The sequence below is a fragment of the Pithys albifrons genome, chromosome 5 (genome assembly GCF_047495875.1).
Source record: "Pithys albifrons albifrons isolate INPA30051 chromosome 5, PitAlb_v1, whole genome shotgun sequence".
NCBI lineage: Eukaryota > Metazoa > Chordata > Aves > Passeriformes > Thamnophilidae > Pithys > Pithys albifrons.
The window spans coordinates 21,672,184-21,692,842 of NC_092462.1; the positions used below are offsets into that span (position 1 = coordinate 21,672,184).

Consider the following 20,659-nt stretch of genomic DNA (forward strand, 5'->3'; position numbering starts at 1 on the left):
TGAGGTGCTGAGTCGTATCATATCGTATGGCTTGGCTTTGCTAAGGAAGGTTTGGGAAGGGCTCTCCCCACGTGGGTGTGCCCTTTCAGCCTGGATTTTTATGTGAGGCACAGAGTGCCCAGAACTGGCCCCACCCTTTAACTCCTCAGGTTCAACTGCCACAGCCGAGTGAGCTTGGACAGTGACAGTGAAATCCTCAGGACTAGAACCTGCAGCCTCTGGTATTCCCAGGAGGTCTCCCATCCAAGTACTAACTGGGGCTGACCCTGCTGAGCTTCCAAGGTCTGATGGGAACGGACATCAGGGTGGCATTTAACTGCCTGAGATGCTGAGTACCCTTTAGTATTTGTGAACACCAGTGGGAATTAGAGGTTATGGATCACTTTGACTGGTCAGGTCATTCCTTGTGTTTCCACAAAGAAATGAAGTAAACATCTGTTGTCACTGTTACTGTGTTGCAGAAGTAACATGGCTTAGCTATATATTTGAACCTATATGGGGAAGTCTTTAAGAGCAATGAATTGGTTACATTTAAAGGAATGATTGCTTTGACCTCTGCTAATAAATAGGAACTATGTCACAATCCTGGTGCATTCAGGTTGGTATTTGGCAGATTTGCACGATTCTACAGTGCTGTCCTTAGTCCATCTCTGTCGTCCCAGTAGACATCCTTGAAAAACACTTATGGTAGATAAAGGGAATTCTGCAGTTAATACTGGACACTGGTTGATGGAGGGTGACTGTCTTTCTGTTGAAATTTAGGCTAATATTGTCCTCAGTCAGAACCAAATAAAGAAAATGCAGTTTTCCATCAAAGCAAAAATAATATTACACATATAGTCCCCTTCTTCCTGAAAGAAAGGTGTGAATTTGGTTTGTTCCTCCTTAGCTATCCCCTGGTTATGAAAGGAGAATTTACTGAATGATTGCCCAGCCAGCCTAGCAAACAATGCTTCATTGGACCTGGTTTTGTGCAGCAGTTTGATTTCTGTTCCTAACAGTTTCATTACAATTAAAAGGTGAAGGATTGGAGAAAAATCTGGAACATGGGTTTTTAGAACTCATCATAGAGAACTATAGGGAGACAACTTGCAGGGGCTTTTTTTCTTACTTTTGCTTTTCCCTCTAGTTCCCAAGACTAGAGCGTACTTTGCCAGCTATTGTACGGACTGTACCTGCACTCTAATGGCACTGTAGGCTCACTGAGGAAAGGAGTAATGTCCTCTGTTACTTGGAGTACTTCTGGGTGATGTGGTTTGTGCTCTTTCAGCAAATAGCATCATTCAGCAAAGGAAATATTAATCAAACCTGTTGGTATCTCTGCTGTAGATAAGGAGATCTGTAACCACTTTTTATTCGAAGGTCATTGCACAAACTTGTGTAGTTGTGGTGAATATAAAACAGAGCAGCTTGTGGCATGTGGAAGTTTTGGCACTTGTTTGTAAGAAAACTCCCTTTTTGCAGGCTGATAGTAGCTGTTAGTGAAGCTATTGTTGATGCAAACTTTTGCCAGCTTTTGCTGTGACTTCCTGATGCTGTGCTATACTATTTGTGGATCTTTTTAACCCAGAAATCTCACTATAAACACACCATTTGACATGTTTGTAGACTTTGGTGGGTTAAATACTTGGTATTTAACATTCTTGATAATCTGACTGTCAATGCTGCCATCTTCTGCCTTAAATACCATCCAGAATTGCTAATAACTTTTTGATTTTTAAAGAAATACAAACTAGAGAGTTCTAAATTATTTATATATATATGTATATGTATTTTTATATATGCATATAACTTTGCACTGTGTGTACTTATCAAGTAAAGAGTGCTGGTTTTTCATGACTGAAGATGTGCTGTGCTTATGAAAGGTTTTGTCTTATGTTGATCATTGATTATGTATGAGGAATCTCAACTTAAATTTGTCTTAACTGCTTTTGCCATTTAGAGCACCTCTTTAAGCATAAGCAGTATTGATTAAGCTTTCATCTGTTCTATATTTGTAATTTATATTAAACCTAATAGATTTCTTTTTTTAACATAGTTGGATGAGTCAGAACCTAAAAAACAATGGGAAAGGCAAGAGATGCTTGTGAAGAAGCTGCAAAACATATTCCCTGGATTGGATAAGGAGGTGAGCTCCTGTTTGCTGATGGTATATCAGGTTTTGACTACTTAAGAAAACTGTACCTGTTGACAGGCCAGGGAAATAGTTCTTAGGCCAGCAGCACTCTTGCAAAGCACCCAAGGTAGGAAGGCCTTTTGCTGCCTTTGAAATGTAACTTGTCCTGAACTAAGAGCAGTTCAATGTGGTTAGGACTATATGGAATTTCTCATCCTACTTTTCTCACCCTGTGACAAGCCTGGCATAGTCAGATTTGATGGCCTGTTACAAAAATGCATGGGGAAATTATCTGTCCCTCTGTCACACACTCTTCTCCCCCAGACCACTAGACATATTGTGCACTTTGTGTTACTTTGATACCTGATGATACTCTGCAATTGGCTGGGGCCTTTCCATACTGTCCTTTAATTTGTTGGAAGCACAAGTCTTGTTTGTTTATTCTTACACTTTCAGAAAGTGGAGTGCAGCTCTGCCTACAGTGAGTGTATAAGGAGAAACTGAAGGGTTTTGTGCTTTTGATTTCCTTCATTTTGAATCATCTGACTTAGAGGTGTTTTCTTTGCCTAATGTTATTAGGCACAGAAATTTAGCTTGTGCTTATCTTACCACAATACAAAATGTCTTATTTTTTACTAGGAACTGAGAGAAGTACTTCAGGAACATAACTGGGTGTATGATGAAGCACTGGAGGCCCTGACAATATTTGCAGATGATGAGGGTAAAGACAGATTTATAATCCCTTTTATTCCAAGACAAAACAGACTTGTGATGCAAATATTTTCTAATGTCCAGTAACGACAGTCCTGACAACACTATGCCTGGAAACTTGCAATTACACTTGAAATCAATATTATGGGGAGGATAAAAGAAGGAAACTCAATTTTTCTGTATTTTGATCTTTTGCTCTGTAAGTAGAGATAAATTTCTTTGCCCTGCTAATACAGATATTCATAAAAAGTTGTAATTATATATGGATATATCTTAAAATATATTTTGAAATGTGTCAAAGCTGACACCTGTCCCTTCCTGATTGTTTAAAAATAAGTTTTTTACCTGGCGTTATTTGTAGATTACTGCTTTGTAAATCAGTAACTGCAAAGAACTGCATAAGTGACAAGTGACATATGCTATTTTGTCGTTTCAAAATACATTCTAGGAGAGAAAAATACCAGAAATAGGCCTTAAATTATGTAACTCATTTGTAAACACCACTGCTTTAAGTGTGGCAAGGAACAAAAGCAGTGATTCTGAGTAATCTGCAAGTTATAACTTAAATACTGTTTACTGAGTCGATCGCTTTTCAGTGTGTTACACAGCTGTCAGATAGGTACGTGTTCTGCTGCATCAGCTGTTTAAGGGTACTTGGGGTAGGGCAGTGTTCTTAATTGGAAGTGGAGAGAGCAAGCACTATGCATGAAGTTATCTCTGCTGCTTTTGTAAAGGTAGACATTGGGGTTGGAATCAATCACCATCAAGCTGAGACTGGACAGAAGAGAAACTTCAGTTGCTCTCTTCCAGAGAGGGAAGAAAAACACAAGTCACTACTGAAAACTACTTGCTGGTGTTCTGTTAAATAATTTCTGTCTTAAGACAGTAGGGTTATTTTGGCTGGAAATGCCTAATTCTTTGAGTTTCTTTAACAAATCAAGGGTATGTTTTCATTGTCCCACCTGTCATACTGTACTGCAATGCATTAAAATTGAAAAAATATATCATTTTCATGATGAAAGAAGGCTTGTTTTCTCAAATCAGCAGAATTAACATCTCTGCAGTTGGGTGCAGTGGGACCAGTATCTCATCCTTGTGATACATCACAATTCTTAACTGTTTACTCTTACTTCTGCAGCTCACCAATATTACATGGCATTGATAATCTGTATTTTAAGATAATTACTTAAAGCCTTCTACTATTTGAGCATTATACAAATTAGTATTGCTTATCTCTTACTCACAGTTAGATCTATTTACATGTTTCATACAGACTTGCATTTTTTTATACAGACTTTATTTTTTTCTCAGTAATACCTGCTGTTGAGTTCTTGTGTATTAAATCATAGAATTGTGTTTTACAGATATGTAGGTTTTGTTTTGGAAGAACAGTGTGGGGTTTTGTTTGCCCTTGACCAATATGTGTTGACTTTTTGCCTTCCATATTGCATGCATAGAAATGGGATTTCTTCCCAGAAGAAAAACTTCTCACTGCACTGAAGCCTCCACTGAGAGCAGAAGTGATGAGAGTAAAGAAAAGACAAAACAGAAGCCTTCTGAGAAGGAGCAGAATGGCTTTCAGAAAAAGGACAAAGGCAAAAAGAGCACTTGGAGTATTAAAAGAGAAACCCAAGACTCAGAGGATGGGTCAGTGTCCGAAGATGGTGGTAGCTCCCTTGATGAGGACTACGGTGGCAGCGACGAGGTGATGGAGGATGACTACAAAGTAAAAATCCTCAGCTTCCTGCAGGATGCTTCCCCGGGTGAACTGACTCTGATCCCCCAGTGCTCTCAGAAAAAGGTTCAGAAGATAATCGCGCTCCGGCCCTTTAACAGCTGGGAGGCTCTGGTGGGTCTGCATTCTTCTTTCCCTATCCCCAGCCTGCCTAGAGTCAAGGTGGCTTCAGCCTAGGGAGGCTTAGATGGGTGGCCTTATCCTGATTAGGCTAAAATGCTATGTTCCTGCTAAGCCAATAGCATTCCAAATAGTGGCATATGACATGATTTTGAATGAATTAAGGGGTGATTTTTCTGGAAAACTCAATCTGATTGGCTGACATTACTGTCACTCACTCTGTAGCATAGAAAGTTGGTTGATTTCACTGCAGAAGAAGAAATTAGAGCTTTCACTTGGGAAGGAGGTGTTTGCTAGCCTGTTCTGAGCTCTTGTAGCTGAAAACCGATGCAGGAGGGAAGAACGTGGCTAAAGGACCTTTACTGCAGACACTTGTATAGCAGCAGCAGCAGCTTCCAGGGTAGATCCATGATTGAAGAAGCCAGAATGGATATGGATATTTTCAATTTCATGCAAGGACGGTTGTTTTGCTGGGGGTTTTTGGGGGGGGAAGTTTGGAGGGGTTTTTTTTGTTTGTTTGTTTTTCTAATCTACTGCAGTTTAGTCTCTAGCATGGTTTTGCTAGCTAAGCAGTGCAGCCATTTTTAGTGGAGCAGAGTGCTGTGTTTTTATTAATAAAAGATAAAGCATTACAAGGCTAAGTCCACCACAGAAGAGGAAACAATACCTGTTGGTAAGTACGTTATTTACTGTCATTGGGATGTTACTTTCAAATGTTTCCCATGGTTTGTTCGTTGCCTTCACATTTCATGCAGTTCCAGTGAACTGCAAGACATAAGACCTTATAAGAGCAACGTCCTGGATAAGAAATTTGAAGTGCGTTACAGCAGATTGTCTTCATTTAATTTATTAGGGCTTTGGATTTTAAAGCAGTAACTGTGTATAGGCCCTCTTAGAGAGTAATTGGTGTGGGTTTTTTGTTACTATATGTTCTGAAACCTTCCCCACTCATGTATGCATTAAATTCTTCCATATGTGTAAAAGAGCAATATTTATTAGTCTGTGTGTGAAATATTTTACCACAAAACAGCAAGAGATACTAAACAGATTTTTAAGGAAAACCAAATGATCTTTGTATGTTGTGCTGGAAGGGGAGGGGGGAGAGACAGGAGGATACTTTAAAAAAATGCAGGGTAGAGGTATGCTGCAAAAGAAAGCCGTTTTGCCCCAAGCCTTTGGCTTCTCACAGAACATCTGTCATGCAGCTATTCCTTTCTAAACTTGTTGGATTTTGCCTGAACTTAATTCTTTGCAGAAATATTTGCTATGGGGCTGTTCTCCTTTTCTCTGTGTAAAATATTTAACAGAAAGAAATTGCATGGGCCTGTTTGTGTTCAAAATTTGTCTTTCATAAAGATTGCTGCTGTCAGCAACCACGTGTTTATGTAGCGTTGTGAATACTTGCCCAAAGTAGAAGTGATTTGCAGCAGATTTTGGCAGATGCTTCATATCAGTGTGGATTTATAAAGATCCAGTAGCTCAGTAACCCAGCATTTTTCCTACCAAGGAAATAATGAGTGGTTAGAGTAATGGAGAGAGCTGATTCAGTTACAGCATTACAGAAATTGGCTTAGTTTTAATCTCTCTTTTTACTGTAATGGTATCTTGTGTAACACAATGTAAAGAACTAGAAGTTGTTACCACTTGTTCATTATTAGAATTGAGGAAGATTTTAAGTCTCTCAGCCTGAGATTAAAGCTAAAGCCTACTTATTTGTAAGTTAAATGTTTTATTCCAGGAAAATGTAAATTAGAATATTTTTATTCTAGCCAGCCTTTTTAACTTGGACTGAGAGTTTTGGTTTTTTTTCAGATGGATTTAAATGAATTTTAAGCCTGTGAACCTAATAAGAGCACTTCAAAATACTTTGGTTATTTTATACAAATGTTTAACTTGATTTAGTAATGCTTGAAATACAGAGAAAAAAATTTCAGCAGACGGGGTTATCAAAATACATGGAGAGAGTTGGAAGTTGTCCTTGCTCACAAAGATAAATTCCTGTGGCAATTTAGAAGTGCCCATACTGTAGATCAATTACATTTTCTTAGGAGGGTAGTTTTTATCCAGTCTTTATTGCAGAACACGACTAGGTAGGAGTGCCTCCTCTCAAACACTTACTCGTGTAAAGAGTGCTCAGGTATGTCCTTGAGGCTTTAGGTGTCTGTCTCATATGAGAAGTGATGTGTCTGTGTGCAAGGACTGGTGGCCTCTCTCCAGGATCCATTGTGTGCATAGGGAGAGTAGTAGGTGGCAAATGAAATTGGGATTTGTGTTCTGAGAATGTTGTTCTCAGTACTTCCCATATTCACAGCCTGAAATTGCACATTGCTTCCTGAGGCAGAAGTTTTGGAAAGGTGACCCCAGGTGCTTCTGCAAAGGCCAGGCATGGAGCTGAGACAGCAGAGAAGGTGTGATGGTCAAATGGAAGATGATGAGGAGCAGTTCTGTGCTGCTGGGAACTGGGGATTAGAACACAAGGGGCACAGATGGGGTTGCAGAGGTAGACAAACTAAAGGGTGGTCAGCAGAAAGTGTGGCTGTGAGAGCCAGGAGGATAGGGAAGGATATGCACCAAGAATGTTGTTGATGGTGGAGTGCAAGGTGAAGCAAAGGTTCACACCAGGCTGCAGGACAGGGTGAATAGGAAAATACCTCCCCGTGTCTTGGTCTGATGTCGTATGTTAGGTAGTTTTTGTGCAGAGGATCAGTGTTCAAGCAATGGTTTTCTCTCAGTGCAGGCCTGCTCTGTACGAGCTTCTTGGTCTGTACAGCTCCGTAACAGGTCCTTGGGACAGATGTGAGATAATAAACCAACAGCTGTTATGAGATACCTCTCCTCCTGATGAGTCTTTTCATAGAATATAGAATGTCCTGAGTTGGAAGGGACCCACAGGGATCATGAAGTTCCAACTCCTGCCCTGTACAAGACAGTCCCAAGTATCACACCCTGTGCCTGAGTGCATTGTCCAAGTGCTTCTTCAACTCTTGTCAGGCTTGGTGCTGTGGTGACTTCTCTGGGGAGCCCATTTCAGTGTCTAACCATCCCCTGGGGAAGGAGCCTGTTCCTAATACCCAACCTAAACTTCCACTGACACAACTTCAGGCCATCCCTTTGTGTCCTGTCACTGGTCACCAGAGAGAAGAGATCAGTGCCCACCCCTCTGCTTCCCTCATGAGGAAATTGTAGACAGCTGTGAGGTCCCACTCAGCCTCCTATGTGTTGGCTTCTCACCTTACTCTCCTATGTGCTTTGAGGTCCTGGTGATATACCCCACTGGCACACACAATGGGCCAGCAGATGGCATGGTTTCTTTCCTTGCTGCAAGCACTTCTGGGCACCCATCAGCCTTCTTCCCCATCCTTGCTCCTCTAAAAAACTTGTTGGTGCTTAATTATATTTTAAGAGTGCTCTCTTTTCCAGACTGTGGAATGGATCAGTGTTTGAAATCACAGTGCTCAGCGCTGTTTCCTCAGCAGGAGGCTGTAAACATGGTCATGCAAGGGCAATACACACCTGCATGTGTTCAGCACATACCAAGAAATAAAGGCAGAGCCAAGACTGGCTCCTGAAGGAACTCAGCTGAGCTTTTGGTGTCTGGGGTGGTGGTCAGTACCTTGGCCTTCTGCGTGTGCCCAATGCAATTTCATGGTGCCTCTGGTAAATGCACAGGATGAGCTGGACAGGGTTTAATGCTACTTAGTTTCTTATTTTTAACTACTTGAGTTTCCTTTTACTGTAAAAACAGATGTATCTGTGTGAGATTTGCTATCTTCTCTCATTTCCTTCATTCACAGTATTCTATCACAAAATAAGCCATCTCATTAAAGACTTTGTGATTTAAACAATGTCTGTAGAAAATCTTACGGAGTACACACAAGTTAAACTGATGCAAAATGTTACATAGAAATTCTGACACAGTGTGTCATTGTAAGGGGAATGGGAGAACTGAGCAGTCAAAAAAGGGTGTAGCTGTCCATCATATTCTGTACACAGCAGTGTGTGAGCTAGGAGATACAGGGGAGTGTAGATGCAGCTTTTTTATTACCTCATTTTGTTTGGCTGCACATGTACAAACTACTATGAAAAACAAACTGGAAGGAAATATAGACGGAAGTGGAGCAGCAAATGCATCAGGTTAGAAATGGGAACTGCTTAAAGTGGAACTAGAGTTAGTTCATTGAGCCTGACTCTCACCATTAGAGCAGTAAAATGAAATCCTGCATCACCTTCAAATCGTGTAAAGTAAGCATGAGCAGAGTGTGCTGGTGTGGTAGTTCAAAGTGTGCTGTGAGGGCTCATGGGTTGTCGTAATGGTCTCACATTTTGGGGCCTCATTTGAAAAAAATTAACTTGGTAGGCTATCATAACCTCTGGAAAACCAAAGGCCACCCATGGATCTGCTTTATGTTCTGTACAGCAGAGTAACACCCTGTGTTTCACATGCACACCAGTGGCTAAAGTTTTTCTTGTTGCAACTTGGAGCTGAATGTTAATGTGCTGACACGAATCAATACAATTTCTGTTACTAACAGATGGCTTAATTCTCCACACCTTTATTTATGGATTACAGGATTTCTGTTCATGCCAACAAAACTTCAGGCATCAAAACAAATCTTGAAATTTTGTAGTCACCTATTAAAAACCATATTCTTTTTTGTTTCCAAATAGACATGTATATTTAGAAAACTTCTCTGCAGGTGTTTGACATGTGCTCTCCTTACCCTGTGAGTATAAGTAAACTTTCTGTTTTGTTTTTGTTTGTGTTTTTTCAATTAAAAAAAACACACATGCCCCCTCCTCCCACCCCCCACCTCCCAAACTATAATTGCATCACTCGTGTTTCTCCTTTTTTTTTTTTTATGAAAGCATTGTTTAATTATACACTTCACTTTAAAACCCCTTGCTTTTACTTTACAATGTGGCAATATCGATGAGTTACTTAACACATAATAACTGGATCATGCAACCCCTTTTTTATGAAAGGGGTTCTTGGAGAATATATGTGTATGAAGTCTTGTACTAAATTTTAACAGATCCCTAATTTGAAATTCAAAAAATCTATTTGGAAATTCCTTATCTTTTAATATAAGAATGGCAGATCTGGAGGATCTAGTGCTCTTCACTTCTTTAAATCCATTAATAAAAAAGATGTTTTTACAGTAAAATATGCTTAGGTACACATGAAATACTATAATTCCAAGTATAACCCCAGGTGCTGGTGAAATACATTTATTAGGTTTTATACTTTCTGCTGATGGAATTCAAGAGAAATTCATGGGCCTAAAGGACCTGTTTCGACACAGCTGCAGACTTCTTGACTCTGACATGGAGAATAACCATGTTGTAGAGAAGATTTGCAGTTTAGAGGAAGGAAATAAGTAACTAGTGTGGGCTCGAGGAAGCAAGTGATGGAAGTAAGGCTTCTGTGTACTGTCAGTACTTGGTGACTGTAGAAAATCTGGCATAGTTTAGGGAAACTTCTTATACTTTTTTTTTCAATATGTGTAAGTCCAGTTTGACTGTGCCGTTTGTGGTAAAGTTAGAACTGGAACTGAGTGATACTGAGCCCCAGATAGACCCATAATCAAATTCAATAGCCTTCTTCTTAGGTTCATTAGTCTGCCTTGATGCCTACATTATGCTTACATCTTGTATCTTTAGTATCTAATAGGGTTTGCTGAAAAGGATATCTAATGATATTGAGTGCATTTTTAATTCTTTTGGGGGTTTGGTTTTGTTCTGTTGGTGGGCCTGACCTCAAAAGCTTATTTTGCACTGTTGAGGATTTTGAGTCTAAAGCTCCTGTATTTTACATTAGGAACACTTTAAAGATTTTTGAATCCTTTAGGATTTCGAGTTTTACAGTGTGGGAAGCTGTAATGATGACCTTTGGTGTAGATTCACACAGTTTGCAGTGGACCAAGTGTTTAAGGAGTATTTGAAGTTTCAAGAGAAGATCAGGATTCAGTTGCTGTCTCATGCTTGAATTACTGCCTGCAGCAGCTGTGGATTTTCACTGTAGCACCTTTGCTACTTTTACCAGTGTTCATAATTTTTTTTTTTATTTTGCAGTTTACAAAAATGACTACGACTAGTGGTTTGTCTGAAGATATAGTGTGGAACTGCAAGATACTGCTGAAGGAGAGGGACGTGGTTTTAAAGCTCATGAATAAATGTGAAGACATTTCAAAGAAACTGACCAAACAAGTAACCAGGATTACTGAAGATGGAGGATGTGTATGGAACATAGAGCAACCTTCCATTCTGAATCAGAGGTCTCTTTCCCTTTTTTATATGTATAAGGGTGTTAGACATTAAGGTGTACTTGAAGACTTTGGGATTTTCAAAACTATAGTTTCTGAAAGTAGAGTTTCAGATGTTTGACACTTAACTGCTTTCAGTGATACAGATAGTGATGTGCAGCACTTGAGGTAATCCTGCAGATTCTACTTCCTCCAGTTTTTGATGAATGTAAAAGTCAGTTCTGACTCATGATGGGAGCATGAATTGTCAACTTATTTCAAACAGAAGCCCAAACAAACCTGCTTCTGTAATGGGGGACCTTAGATTTCAAAGATGAAAAATGGAAATGAATTTGAGCAAACTTGTAAAGTTTATCAGCTGGAAAAAAGAGCTTGGTCAAGAAGTCCAGATGTACAAAATAATCTGGAATTCTGTATCCAGTGGGAGTGGCACCAGGGATGTGTGGGTGGAAGGATTTATTTCAGAGAGGTAAATTGGTAAGAATCTCCAAAAGGATATTAGGAATAAAGAGAGCTTAGAAGGAATGGAAATGGATATGGTGGGAGGCATTATCCTAAGGGTTAGGAATCACAGGGATGAAGTGGGAATAACCAAAGTATCAACTTGGAGCCTGTTAGTGGTAAATATCAAAAGGATTCTCAACTGTGTGAAAATAAAACCTCAGAGGAAGGAACTGTCTAGAGAGAGCTTTGTCAATGATGTTTGGCAAAAAATGGTGAACTAGGTGACTTACTCTTGAGTGTGTTTTATGGGTTGTGTATATTTGGCTTTTTCTTTGGTACTGACAGTAATTGTAAAACAGTGCAAGCTTAGGCATGGAACTGCTAAATGCCACATTTATTGTATACTTTAAAAATTAGCAGCTCAGTAATTGCTTTTAGCTGCTTGTGTGTCACTGATTTTAGAAGAGAAGTACTTATTGTGTTATTCATTTTGATCATTTAAGATATATGAAAGTTTAGATAAAAGTTTAGAAAATGCTCTTTGTATTTGAGTGACTAAGTTGTGTTTTTCACTACAAAAGGAGATCTAGAGTGCATTAAAATACAGGCAATGTTAAACTTGCCATTCTGTGATTATTACCATAAGTGTAAAGTTGTGTTTCATGGAGAAACAAATAAAAGGTGGTTAACAAGCTTGACTTTTCTAACAGTTTGAAACTGAAGCCATATCAGAAGATTGGTTTGAACTGGCTAGCACTGCTGTATAAACATAGATTGAATGGCATATTGGCTGATGAAATGGTAAGTGTGAAACTGATTATTTAAGAATCATTCAAAGTTATTACTTTGTTAAATTCTTTCCTTTCCCAGAAATCCAAGCAGATTATAAGTAATTTGTTTTCACTAATATAACTTAAATTGCAAATAGTTTTGGAAAAGGCTTAGAAGCTGCTAAATTCTTATTTTCAATTTGAAACTGAAAGGTAGCCTAAGTTTCATGGATACTGATAATTACAAGTCGCATGGTGTCTTCTAATACTGTGGAAAGAGTTTCTACCACAACAAATTATTCTCAAACCATGGTTTTAATAGCTCTTTGTCCATAAATACAATTCACTCTACTTGTCCAGCGTTTAGTGTTGACGAGCCCCCATCTTTTTTATTTCTCTGTCAATTTCAAAACAGGTAATTAACAATACAGGAAGAACTAAGTCAGTAGAAGCCTTTTCTGCTTCTCCAGAAGCAGCATTTTCACCATCTCATGTGTTGAGGTTTTGTTGAGTTCTGACACCACCAGTAGGTACACAGCAGAACAAAACTAAGTGATGCAGCTGCTAAGTGTGTTGTCCATTGCTTTCAGTCCTGGCTGCTGTTCATCTTGGGATGAACCATGAATGAATGGAGTGGTTTGCTTCACTACCTGTCAGTGTTTCTCAACGTCTTAATTTTTGTAAGGATGTGTGTGTTTTGTGATGGATAAGATATATTTTTAACTTTGTTGATACAGAAAGCATGAAAGTGAGTATTGGTGGAAATGTAGGCTGATCTTGAAAAATCTGATTTTCCTATAAAATTTCATTTCAGAAATAGGTGGAATATCTTTTATGCAACTGGTTCAAATGTAAATAAACATTTCGTTTCCAAGTAATCGTTCTTTTGCGTCATTGTTTCTGGAAGGTAAATTTTGGACGGTGATTTGAGGGATGAACTTGAACTAATGTGAAAGACTTCATAAATAGAAAAGGTGAACCTTTGATGCTCAGATATTGAGCTGAAATGATAATGGTGTTAGACTGAGGTTTTTAAGGAGGAATTGTCTTCTGTAAAGCAGTGTGGTTAAGCAGAACAAATTTTCTAATCAGATTTCTAATATTTACTGAATCTTCACTACATTATAATTGTTTTATGTGTACAAAATGCTATTATTGTCTGCAGATGGTAAGTTTTGTTTAAATGGATTTGTTTTCTCTTAGGGTTTAGGAAAAACAATTCAAGCTATTGCATTTCTAGCTTATCTCTACCAAGAGGGCAATAGAGGTCCTCATTTGATAGTTGTGCCAGCTTCAACATTAGGTAAGTTACAAGCTTAAAAATATTTCTTTCTTAAAAGGAAAAAAGCAATCGTGGACAGGCTGAAGCAAAGATAATTTAATGAAAGAAAACCTGATTTTTTTTATGGTGTTATTCAACTTCTGAAGTAACTTAAATTGGAATGCAAACCATGTTGAAGGCATGCTTGTTCTGAATTAATTAGACTTAGATGGAATTTTTTTGAATGATCTGTATGCTTTGCAAAAAGTCAAGCTACTTGTTAGAATTTGAAATTGTGTAGCAAAGTAGTCATTTTTAGTTACTGAATATTGGCTGAAATTCTAAGTCTTTAGGCTGTGCTTGGGGTTAGGTTTCATGACATTTGAATCATTTAATGTCTTTTTTCCTCTTTGCTGCACAGCATCTGTCAAAGCAAATCAAAATCCTAAAATGATGAGGCTGACTATCTTTTAGTTGTTTTTCTAATTGTTTTATGGCCTCAGTTGAAAGTAGAAAGAATATGGTGGGATAAAATTCATCAGCAAAGCTGATGAGGTTGATGGTTCTTGATGGAGTTAAATTTGGTGGTGTTCAATGATTATAGAAAGAAGAAAGTAACAAGTTGAATTTAGAAAGTAAATGCTGCTTTTAATATAAAATACTTAATAATACTCAAAATTTCTCGGTAACGCTTCAGAAAAGCTTCCAGTTGTTCAGTTAGAAATTGTCATTTTTAGTGTGCTTTCAAAATCTGCTAGAATTCACCATTTTTTTTCATAACTGTTAAAAATGTGTATTACTAAAACCCAAGGAGTACATAAATGCGTGAACAAAGGTACTTTTGTGAAGTCAGTCTTAGAGGCTCATGAACTGTAGTGGTAAGTTGGCCCAAGCCCCCCAGCATGGGGATGCCTGAGAAGCGCCGTGTACTGGCAGCTTTCCTGGCAGCATCTGATCTAGGTCCAGCCCATGCCCAAGTGACATTTACCAGAGATCCCTTTCTGCTGTGGCTGGGGTCAGGGTGATGTTGGCTGTCAAAACAGTTTTCCCTTGGGCACAATAATGTTGCCTGTGGCCACTCTGCTGGCTGCACACCTGGAGCTGTGTCAGGTTGTCAGGCTTCTTTACTCCCAGAGGCACTGTCTGTCCTGATGGCATACTTACGGAGGCAAGTAGTGACAAATGAAGTGATTTGCTTTCTCAGGAATTAACTGTCTAGGCAGTCTATTGTTTTTATGTGGTGGTTACAGAGCATGCTGGGTCTGTTTCTGTAGGCGTTTAAAGTACAAGCTGGTTAAGGAAGAGTTACTGAAGGCCCAGTTGCAGGTTGTTCAGTTTCTTAAATGTTACTAGTTTTGCAATACTGAGAGAGAATTTTTCTTGACCTTCAAAATAATTTTAAGGGATTTGCTTTAAACTCAGATGTTTGATTAAATTCTGAGATGTGAGGTTATGTAAGACATAATAAAATATAAATTTCTTTGGTTTTATTTTAATGATGTCTTACAGATAACTGGATAAGAGAAGTTCATCTGTGGTGTCCTGAACTGAACGTCCTTTTTTACTATGGTGAGGAATCCAGTGTAGAAATTAATCCAATAATACAGTTACTTGTGTGGTCAGCCAAAGAAAAGAGGAATTGTTCATGAAAGTGTTAAGATACTTGTTTCAATACACACATTTGATGAATGATTTCTGTGTACTGTCTTTAATTTTTATATGCATATAAATTTATGTAACTTTACCCCTTTTGTGTTTTGTCCTTTTGTAGGATCTCAAGAAGAGAGGAAACATCTCAGAGTAGACATTATTAATAAAGTTGTTGATTTTAATGTGATTGTAACGACGTAAGTACAGCTATAAAACTACAAAAAGTGTGCTTTAGTGAGGTGCTGCTGACCTCTAGTGGTACAGTGAGAGACAGTTTTGAGAGTTGGGTTTCGGGTAGTGGTTAACTAGACCTTTATTGTTGAGTAAGATACTGTGTCATAGATGCTTTAGATACTATCTATACATGCTGATATTACATTGCAATAGATTTGCACAGATTTTTGGAAAGTGTTACAGAGAGCCTTGACTCATCAAGTACATTTGTAGTTATTTGCCAGTAGTAAACCATTTCATGGTTGGTTACCTCCAGGTAGTTTCACTGCTCCTCATGTATTCTCCCCATAACTCCTAACAGTTTTAGACTATCTTTTAAAATGATTATATTGTTATCGCAATCAGATAAAATTCTCTAAGTGCAAGTGATATTTTTCTCTGACAGATACAACGCTGCAATTAGCAGCTCAGAAGATCGAGGACTGTTTCGCAAGTTGAAGCTTAACTATGCAATTTTTGATGAAGGTCATATGCTCAAGAACATGAGCTCTGTACGCTACCAGCACCTTATGACAATTAATGTAAGAGGTTTAGTTATTGTTGGGTTAGGGGGGAGAACTCCTGTTTTTTCTGTTTTTTAGTTATGAGAAGGGGGAAATGGAATATTAACTGTAAAGTGCTTGTACATATAATGTTAGACAGTGTGCAAGTGAATTTAAGTGTCGATGTGGTCTAAGGAGTGGATCCTACGTTGTGATCCTTTTCAAGGGGAGAGAAGCTCCCAGAGAAATGTTATAAATTTCCTGTAGCCATTACAGTGATGGTAGTGGTTGAGTTTCAGTGTTAAACGATTTTCCAGTTTTATACCATAGTAGTAAAGACTTCAAAAAATGCTATTCTGATGACTTTTGCTGAAACCTTATATTTAAGGGCCTGCTCTGGTAGGACTGTGCAAGAAAAGCAAGCTTAAAAATATTTTTATTGTAGCTTGCAGCCTCAGTCAGCAATGTTTTGAGAAAGAAAAGTAGTGCAGCTCTCTCTGATTATTGTGATCTGGTGCCCTAGTAATTATCCAATAGTCATATACTTAAGGTCACTCATTGTAACTTATTTTTCAATATGTTTTCATCAATAACCTTTTTAAGAAGCTGATCTTTAAGTAGTAAAACTATGGCTTTTATTTACAATTCAAAACTTGTGCATAAGTGCTGTATGACATTAGAGACCTTGATGTGGAAGCAATAATTAGCACACTCATTAAAAGAAAAAAAACCACAACAAAAAAACCCCCAACATCAACCAAAACAAAACCCAAACAGAATAATCGAGAAAACCCATAATAAATCCAGGAAGGCCTTTGTTTAATTGCCTTAAATTGTTATGTACACAGCTCCCCACAGATCTGTAAACAGTTTTGTTGACTAAAAAAGAGATTATTGCATGAGATTCAAATATATAATAACTTTAAATAGTTATGATTTAACCCAAGCTCATTTTCTCACTTCTCTATGGCTGTGTTGTTTCTGCAAATAATAATTTTTAGCTTGTTTGACCAGTGTTTCTCACTGCTCTTTCCTGTTTGGACAAACAGGCCAAGAATCGCTTGCTGCTAACAGGGACTCCAGTTCAAAATAATCTGTTGGAATTGATGTCCCTCTTGAATTTTGTCATGCCACATATGTTCAGCAGTAGCACGAGTGAAATTCGAAGGATGTTCTCTTCAAAAACGGTAAGTATCATGTATACTTTTTCTTGAAAATAACATTTTTTTTTGCTGGAATACTGCTGTTGCTGCATAACTTCTGTTTTATTGATTTCTTACAGAAACAGGTAATAGGATTATGAAAATCTATAAAATGAAACAATGGAATAAACCATTCAAGTAGAAATATGTCACAACATGATATCTCGGAATACTAATGGTCATGTTAAAAATGTGTGTTCTGGCTGGGTTTTTTCTCAAGTTAGAACAGTTAAGATGGTGGCAGCACAGCTGAAAACTTCACACTGTAATCAAATTCTTGCAATATTTTCCTTAGAAGAGTGCTGAAGAACAAAGCATTTATGAAAAGGAGAGAATTGCACACGCAAAGCAGATAATAAAACCATTCATCTTGAGAAGAGTAAAAGATGAGGTAACCTTTTATCTTTAAAATAATTGTTTCATATTATCTAAAGTTCTGATAATCTTTGAGATCAACAGCTTAGTATAAGGTGAAATTTTTGGTAGTGCTAGTTTTACGTGTTTGTCTAGGAAGAGCAAGAAACTTGAGCTATCTTTAAGGATTTTGCAAGTAAAAATGTGACCTGGTACAGCATTGTATTTTGATTTTTATTATTTGCTGGCTATTTACTGTTGAGAATTTTAGTTAGGAAATAGCGTTTCAGTGCACTTGGTGACAAGAACTGAAAAATCCTCCCCATTGACCATGAAAATATTTGTGACTTTATAGTAATGGCATTTTAACTGAAAGGATTAAGGAGTGAAAGAGTGAAGGTGCATGTATTTGTGTATATATATGACTAGAAATGTGTGTTTTATGTTATTTTCTTTCATCAAAATGTTTTTTACTAAAAAATCAAAGACCTATTTAAATTGCATTTATAGAAGAAAGAGAAAATTTACTGATCTGAAAAATTGTTAACATGTACTTGCAGGCTTCAGTGGTCAGTGCCCTGAAGAGGGTAAATCTGATTAGCAGAGAAGTAGATTCCAGATGTGGCATGTAATATTAGTTCATGCAGTTCTGGAGTGTGCAGATCATGTTACTTCATGTGGGAGCTGATGATTAAACCAAGTCAACATCTGAGTATGTCGAGTTGCTGACCTAGTTAGTGAAGTTGCAACCAATGAAAGGAGTTGGGATGGGAAGAATGAGTAGAGTAGCTTAAAAGCAGGTTTGTAGGATAGTACAGAATTCCTGACTGTTCACAACAGAACAGGTTTTATCTGACACAATTTTGTTTTTCAGGTCCTTAAACAACTACCTCCCAAAAAAGATCTTGTTGAATTATGTGCCATGTCTGAGAAACAGGAACAGCTATACCTTGCTCTCCTAAACAAGCTCACGAAAACTTTTAACAGCAATGGTATGTAAGAGTCTTGTTTCCTTTCAGGGGATTTTTTTTCATGCTAAGACATATGTTGAGCATGACTACAAAGCCGTTGCTTTGTAAAATGTTTAATGCTTGTAAACTAACTATGTCCATTCCATGATTTTTTCCAAAGTTCCATTTAATAGGTGAATTTTAAAATCGAGTTCTTTCCAATAAACTTCTCCTGAGAGATAAAGATGTGTCAGGCATCTGTGTACTATTACTAAATGCACTTTCTTTGTTTGCAGAGAAAAACTCTGATATGGGAAATGTAATGATGCAACTTAGAAAAATGGCTAATCACCCTCTCTTGCATCGTCAGAATTATACAACTGACAAGCTCAGGACCATGTCCATGCTTATGCTCAAGGTAAGGTCGTGAGATTCAGAAGCAGTCCGTAATTTCTCAGAATTTATAACGCAAATTGGATAGAGTTGCTTTGTGGGTTTTGTTTCTTTTTTTTTTTTTTGATTGTCTGTCCTCTGGTCAAAAGTGTATCTTTGCAAAACTTAATTCATTGTTGCTGCTTTTTATTTCTCTGCATCTATCCAGTGCTGTAATCAAGCTCTGCCTGTGTTTAACACTGATTTTTTGTTCGTTTTTTTTATCAGATACTAGAATGGAGAGAAAGTTGTGGGTCTGCAGTCATCTCCTTTTCATTAGCTCCCCCTTAACATTTGTTCTCTCCAAAATTTAAAGCCAACGTGCTTATAAAAAAAAATACTGAGTGTGCACTTGAATTCAATAGTTTTCTGAGCAGCAAGAAAGTTGGGCTGTACTGAACTAAAATAGAGAAAGTATAAGTTTTGAATTGTTGAAAATTTTCATTTTTAATAATTTGTCTGGAATTAATACTGAAGGGAGCTTGGGGGAAATTGTTAATTCTTTATGAAGTATAAAAAACCTAAAATCTGAATGTGCAGGAGGTTCTCTAAGAAAGTTGTAGATGGCTTTGAATATTTTCCTCATCTTTGTGTTAAAGCAAAGCCAGAAAAGGTTGTGGAGGAACGGAAGAAATGACCCCGTGGTTTGTGAAGGATTTTTGTCCCTTTTAATCCTACTCATGCCATTGTACTCTCCAGATGTGGCTTTTGTTTTCCTCTTTCTTTCAGGCATGACATCTCTCTACTTACCCTGCATCTCAGGCTGGGCTTTCCATGTCTTCTACCATCTGTCTAAGGATTGGACCTCCCTTTTAGGGGGAATGTATCTTCAGGGGAAGAGATCTGATAAAGGGGTAGAAGGTCATAGGGCTTGATGGGACCTAGGTAATTGCTGTGGAGTTGAGCATATACTTCTTAGTTTTTGGTAGTACAAGTTCCTTAAAAGCTAATTGAAGTAATGATCCTCTACTATAAACCTGGGGTTACAGAGTTTATCTTTTGTTGCTTACATGAGGCATACTCTGGCATTTGTCCATGTCTAGGTGTGCTACTTTGTTCTTTCAGAAATTTTGGATTTTGTTGTGGGGTGGCTTTTTCCTTCTCTGATAAGATGATGTATTGCATTATTTCCCTTCATTTTTTCTAATAGGAACCCACACATTGTGACGCAAACCCTGACCTCATCTTTGAAGATATGACAGTGATGACGGATTTTGAGCTACATTTGCTTTGTAAGCAATATTCTCACATCAGTGACTTCAAGTTAGACATGGATCAGATCTTGGATTCTGGAAAGTTTAGAGCACTGGAACGCATTCTCTCTGACCTCAAAGAGAAGGTATTACAGATGGCTGAAACTTCTTTTCCTGTCCATGTAAAGAGCGGCTCTAAATAACTGGTTAAATTGACACCTGCTAGCTGTATACGTAACCCTTCTGCCTTTTTTGAGTTTTAAAATGTGATTTAGTGCTATGTGTGGTTTTGCACAGCAATAATTACAGCTTGTAGTATGCTGTCCTGAGAGTGCATGTCACTTTAGAAACAACTGAAATAAGCTTTCCAATTTTCCCAAATTTCAGAATATTCATCCCAAGTTCACTACTGCTTCAATATGTGGGGTCTTGAGTAATATTTACACCCCATGAACTTCACCTTCTTTTAGCAATTGAGTAAGACTGTATTATATTAGAATAATCATGTATGTGTTAAGCCAGTGTAAAGGTAAGAAGTGATCCCTGCTTGGAGTCCTGGCCTGAGATTCAGACAGGGTTATTTTACAAATAAGCATGTACCATAATGCTTCAGAGGATCCTGAATTTGCCTAAGTGTGTGTTGTGTGTATGAGTATTTCAGACAAGAGTGCTACTGCTCTATATTTTATGCAATATCATTTAAATTTAAGTTTTTTATAAAAATAGTTTGTTTGTGGATTGA

At 37.9% G+C, this 20,659-nt stretch overlaps 1 protein-coding gene across 4 annotated transcripts in view; it reads left to right on the plus strand.

Moving 5' to 3' along the window:
* SMARCAD1 (SNF2 related chromatin remodeling ATPase with DExD box 1) overlaps window positions 1-20,659 on the plus strand; it is a 43,205-nt gene that overhangs the window by 19,466 nt on the left and 3,080 nt on the right. Inside the window, exons 7-20 of one of the 4 annotated variants that reach the window (XM_071555863.1) lie at window positions 2,039-2,128; window positions 2,756-2,837; window positions 4,285-4,676; window positions 10,755-10,957; window positions 12,100-12,190; window positions 13,363-13,462; window positions 14,930-14,989; window positions 15,192-15,267; window positions 15,690-15,825; window positions 16,836-16,973; window positions 17,287-17,379; window positions 18,217-18,334; window positions 18,589-18,710; window positions 19,875-20,063. In XM_071555863.1, coding sequence (XP_071411964.1) covers window positions 2,039-2,128; window positions 2,756-2,837; window positions 4,285-4,676; window positions 10,755-10,957; window positions 12,100-12,190; window positions 13,363-13,462; window positions 14,930-14,989; window positions 15,192-15,267; window positions 15,690-15,825; window positions 16,836-16,973; window positions 17,287-17,379; window positions 18,217-18,334; window positions 18,589-18,710; window positions 19,875-20,063 — 1,890 coding nt within the window. Of the gene's footprint in view, window positions 1-2,038; window positions 2,129-2,755; window positions 2,838-4,284; window positions 4,677-5,172; window positions 5,356-8,582; window positions 9,407-10,754; window positions 10,958-12,099; window positions 12,191-13,362; window positions 13,463-14,929; window positions 14,990-15,191; window positions 15,268-15,689; window positions 15,826-16,835; window positions 16,974-17,283; window positions 17,380-18,216; window positions 18,335-18,588; window positions 18,711-19,874; window positions 20,064-20,659 lie in introns of those variants that run through there. The other 3 variants (XM_071555862.1, XM_071555865.1, XM_071555864.1) reach the window with 3 other exon arrangements.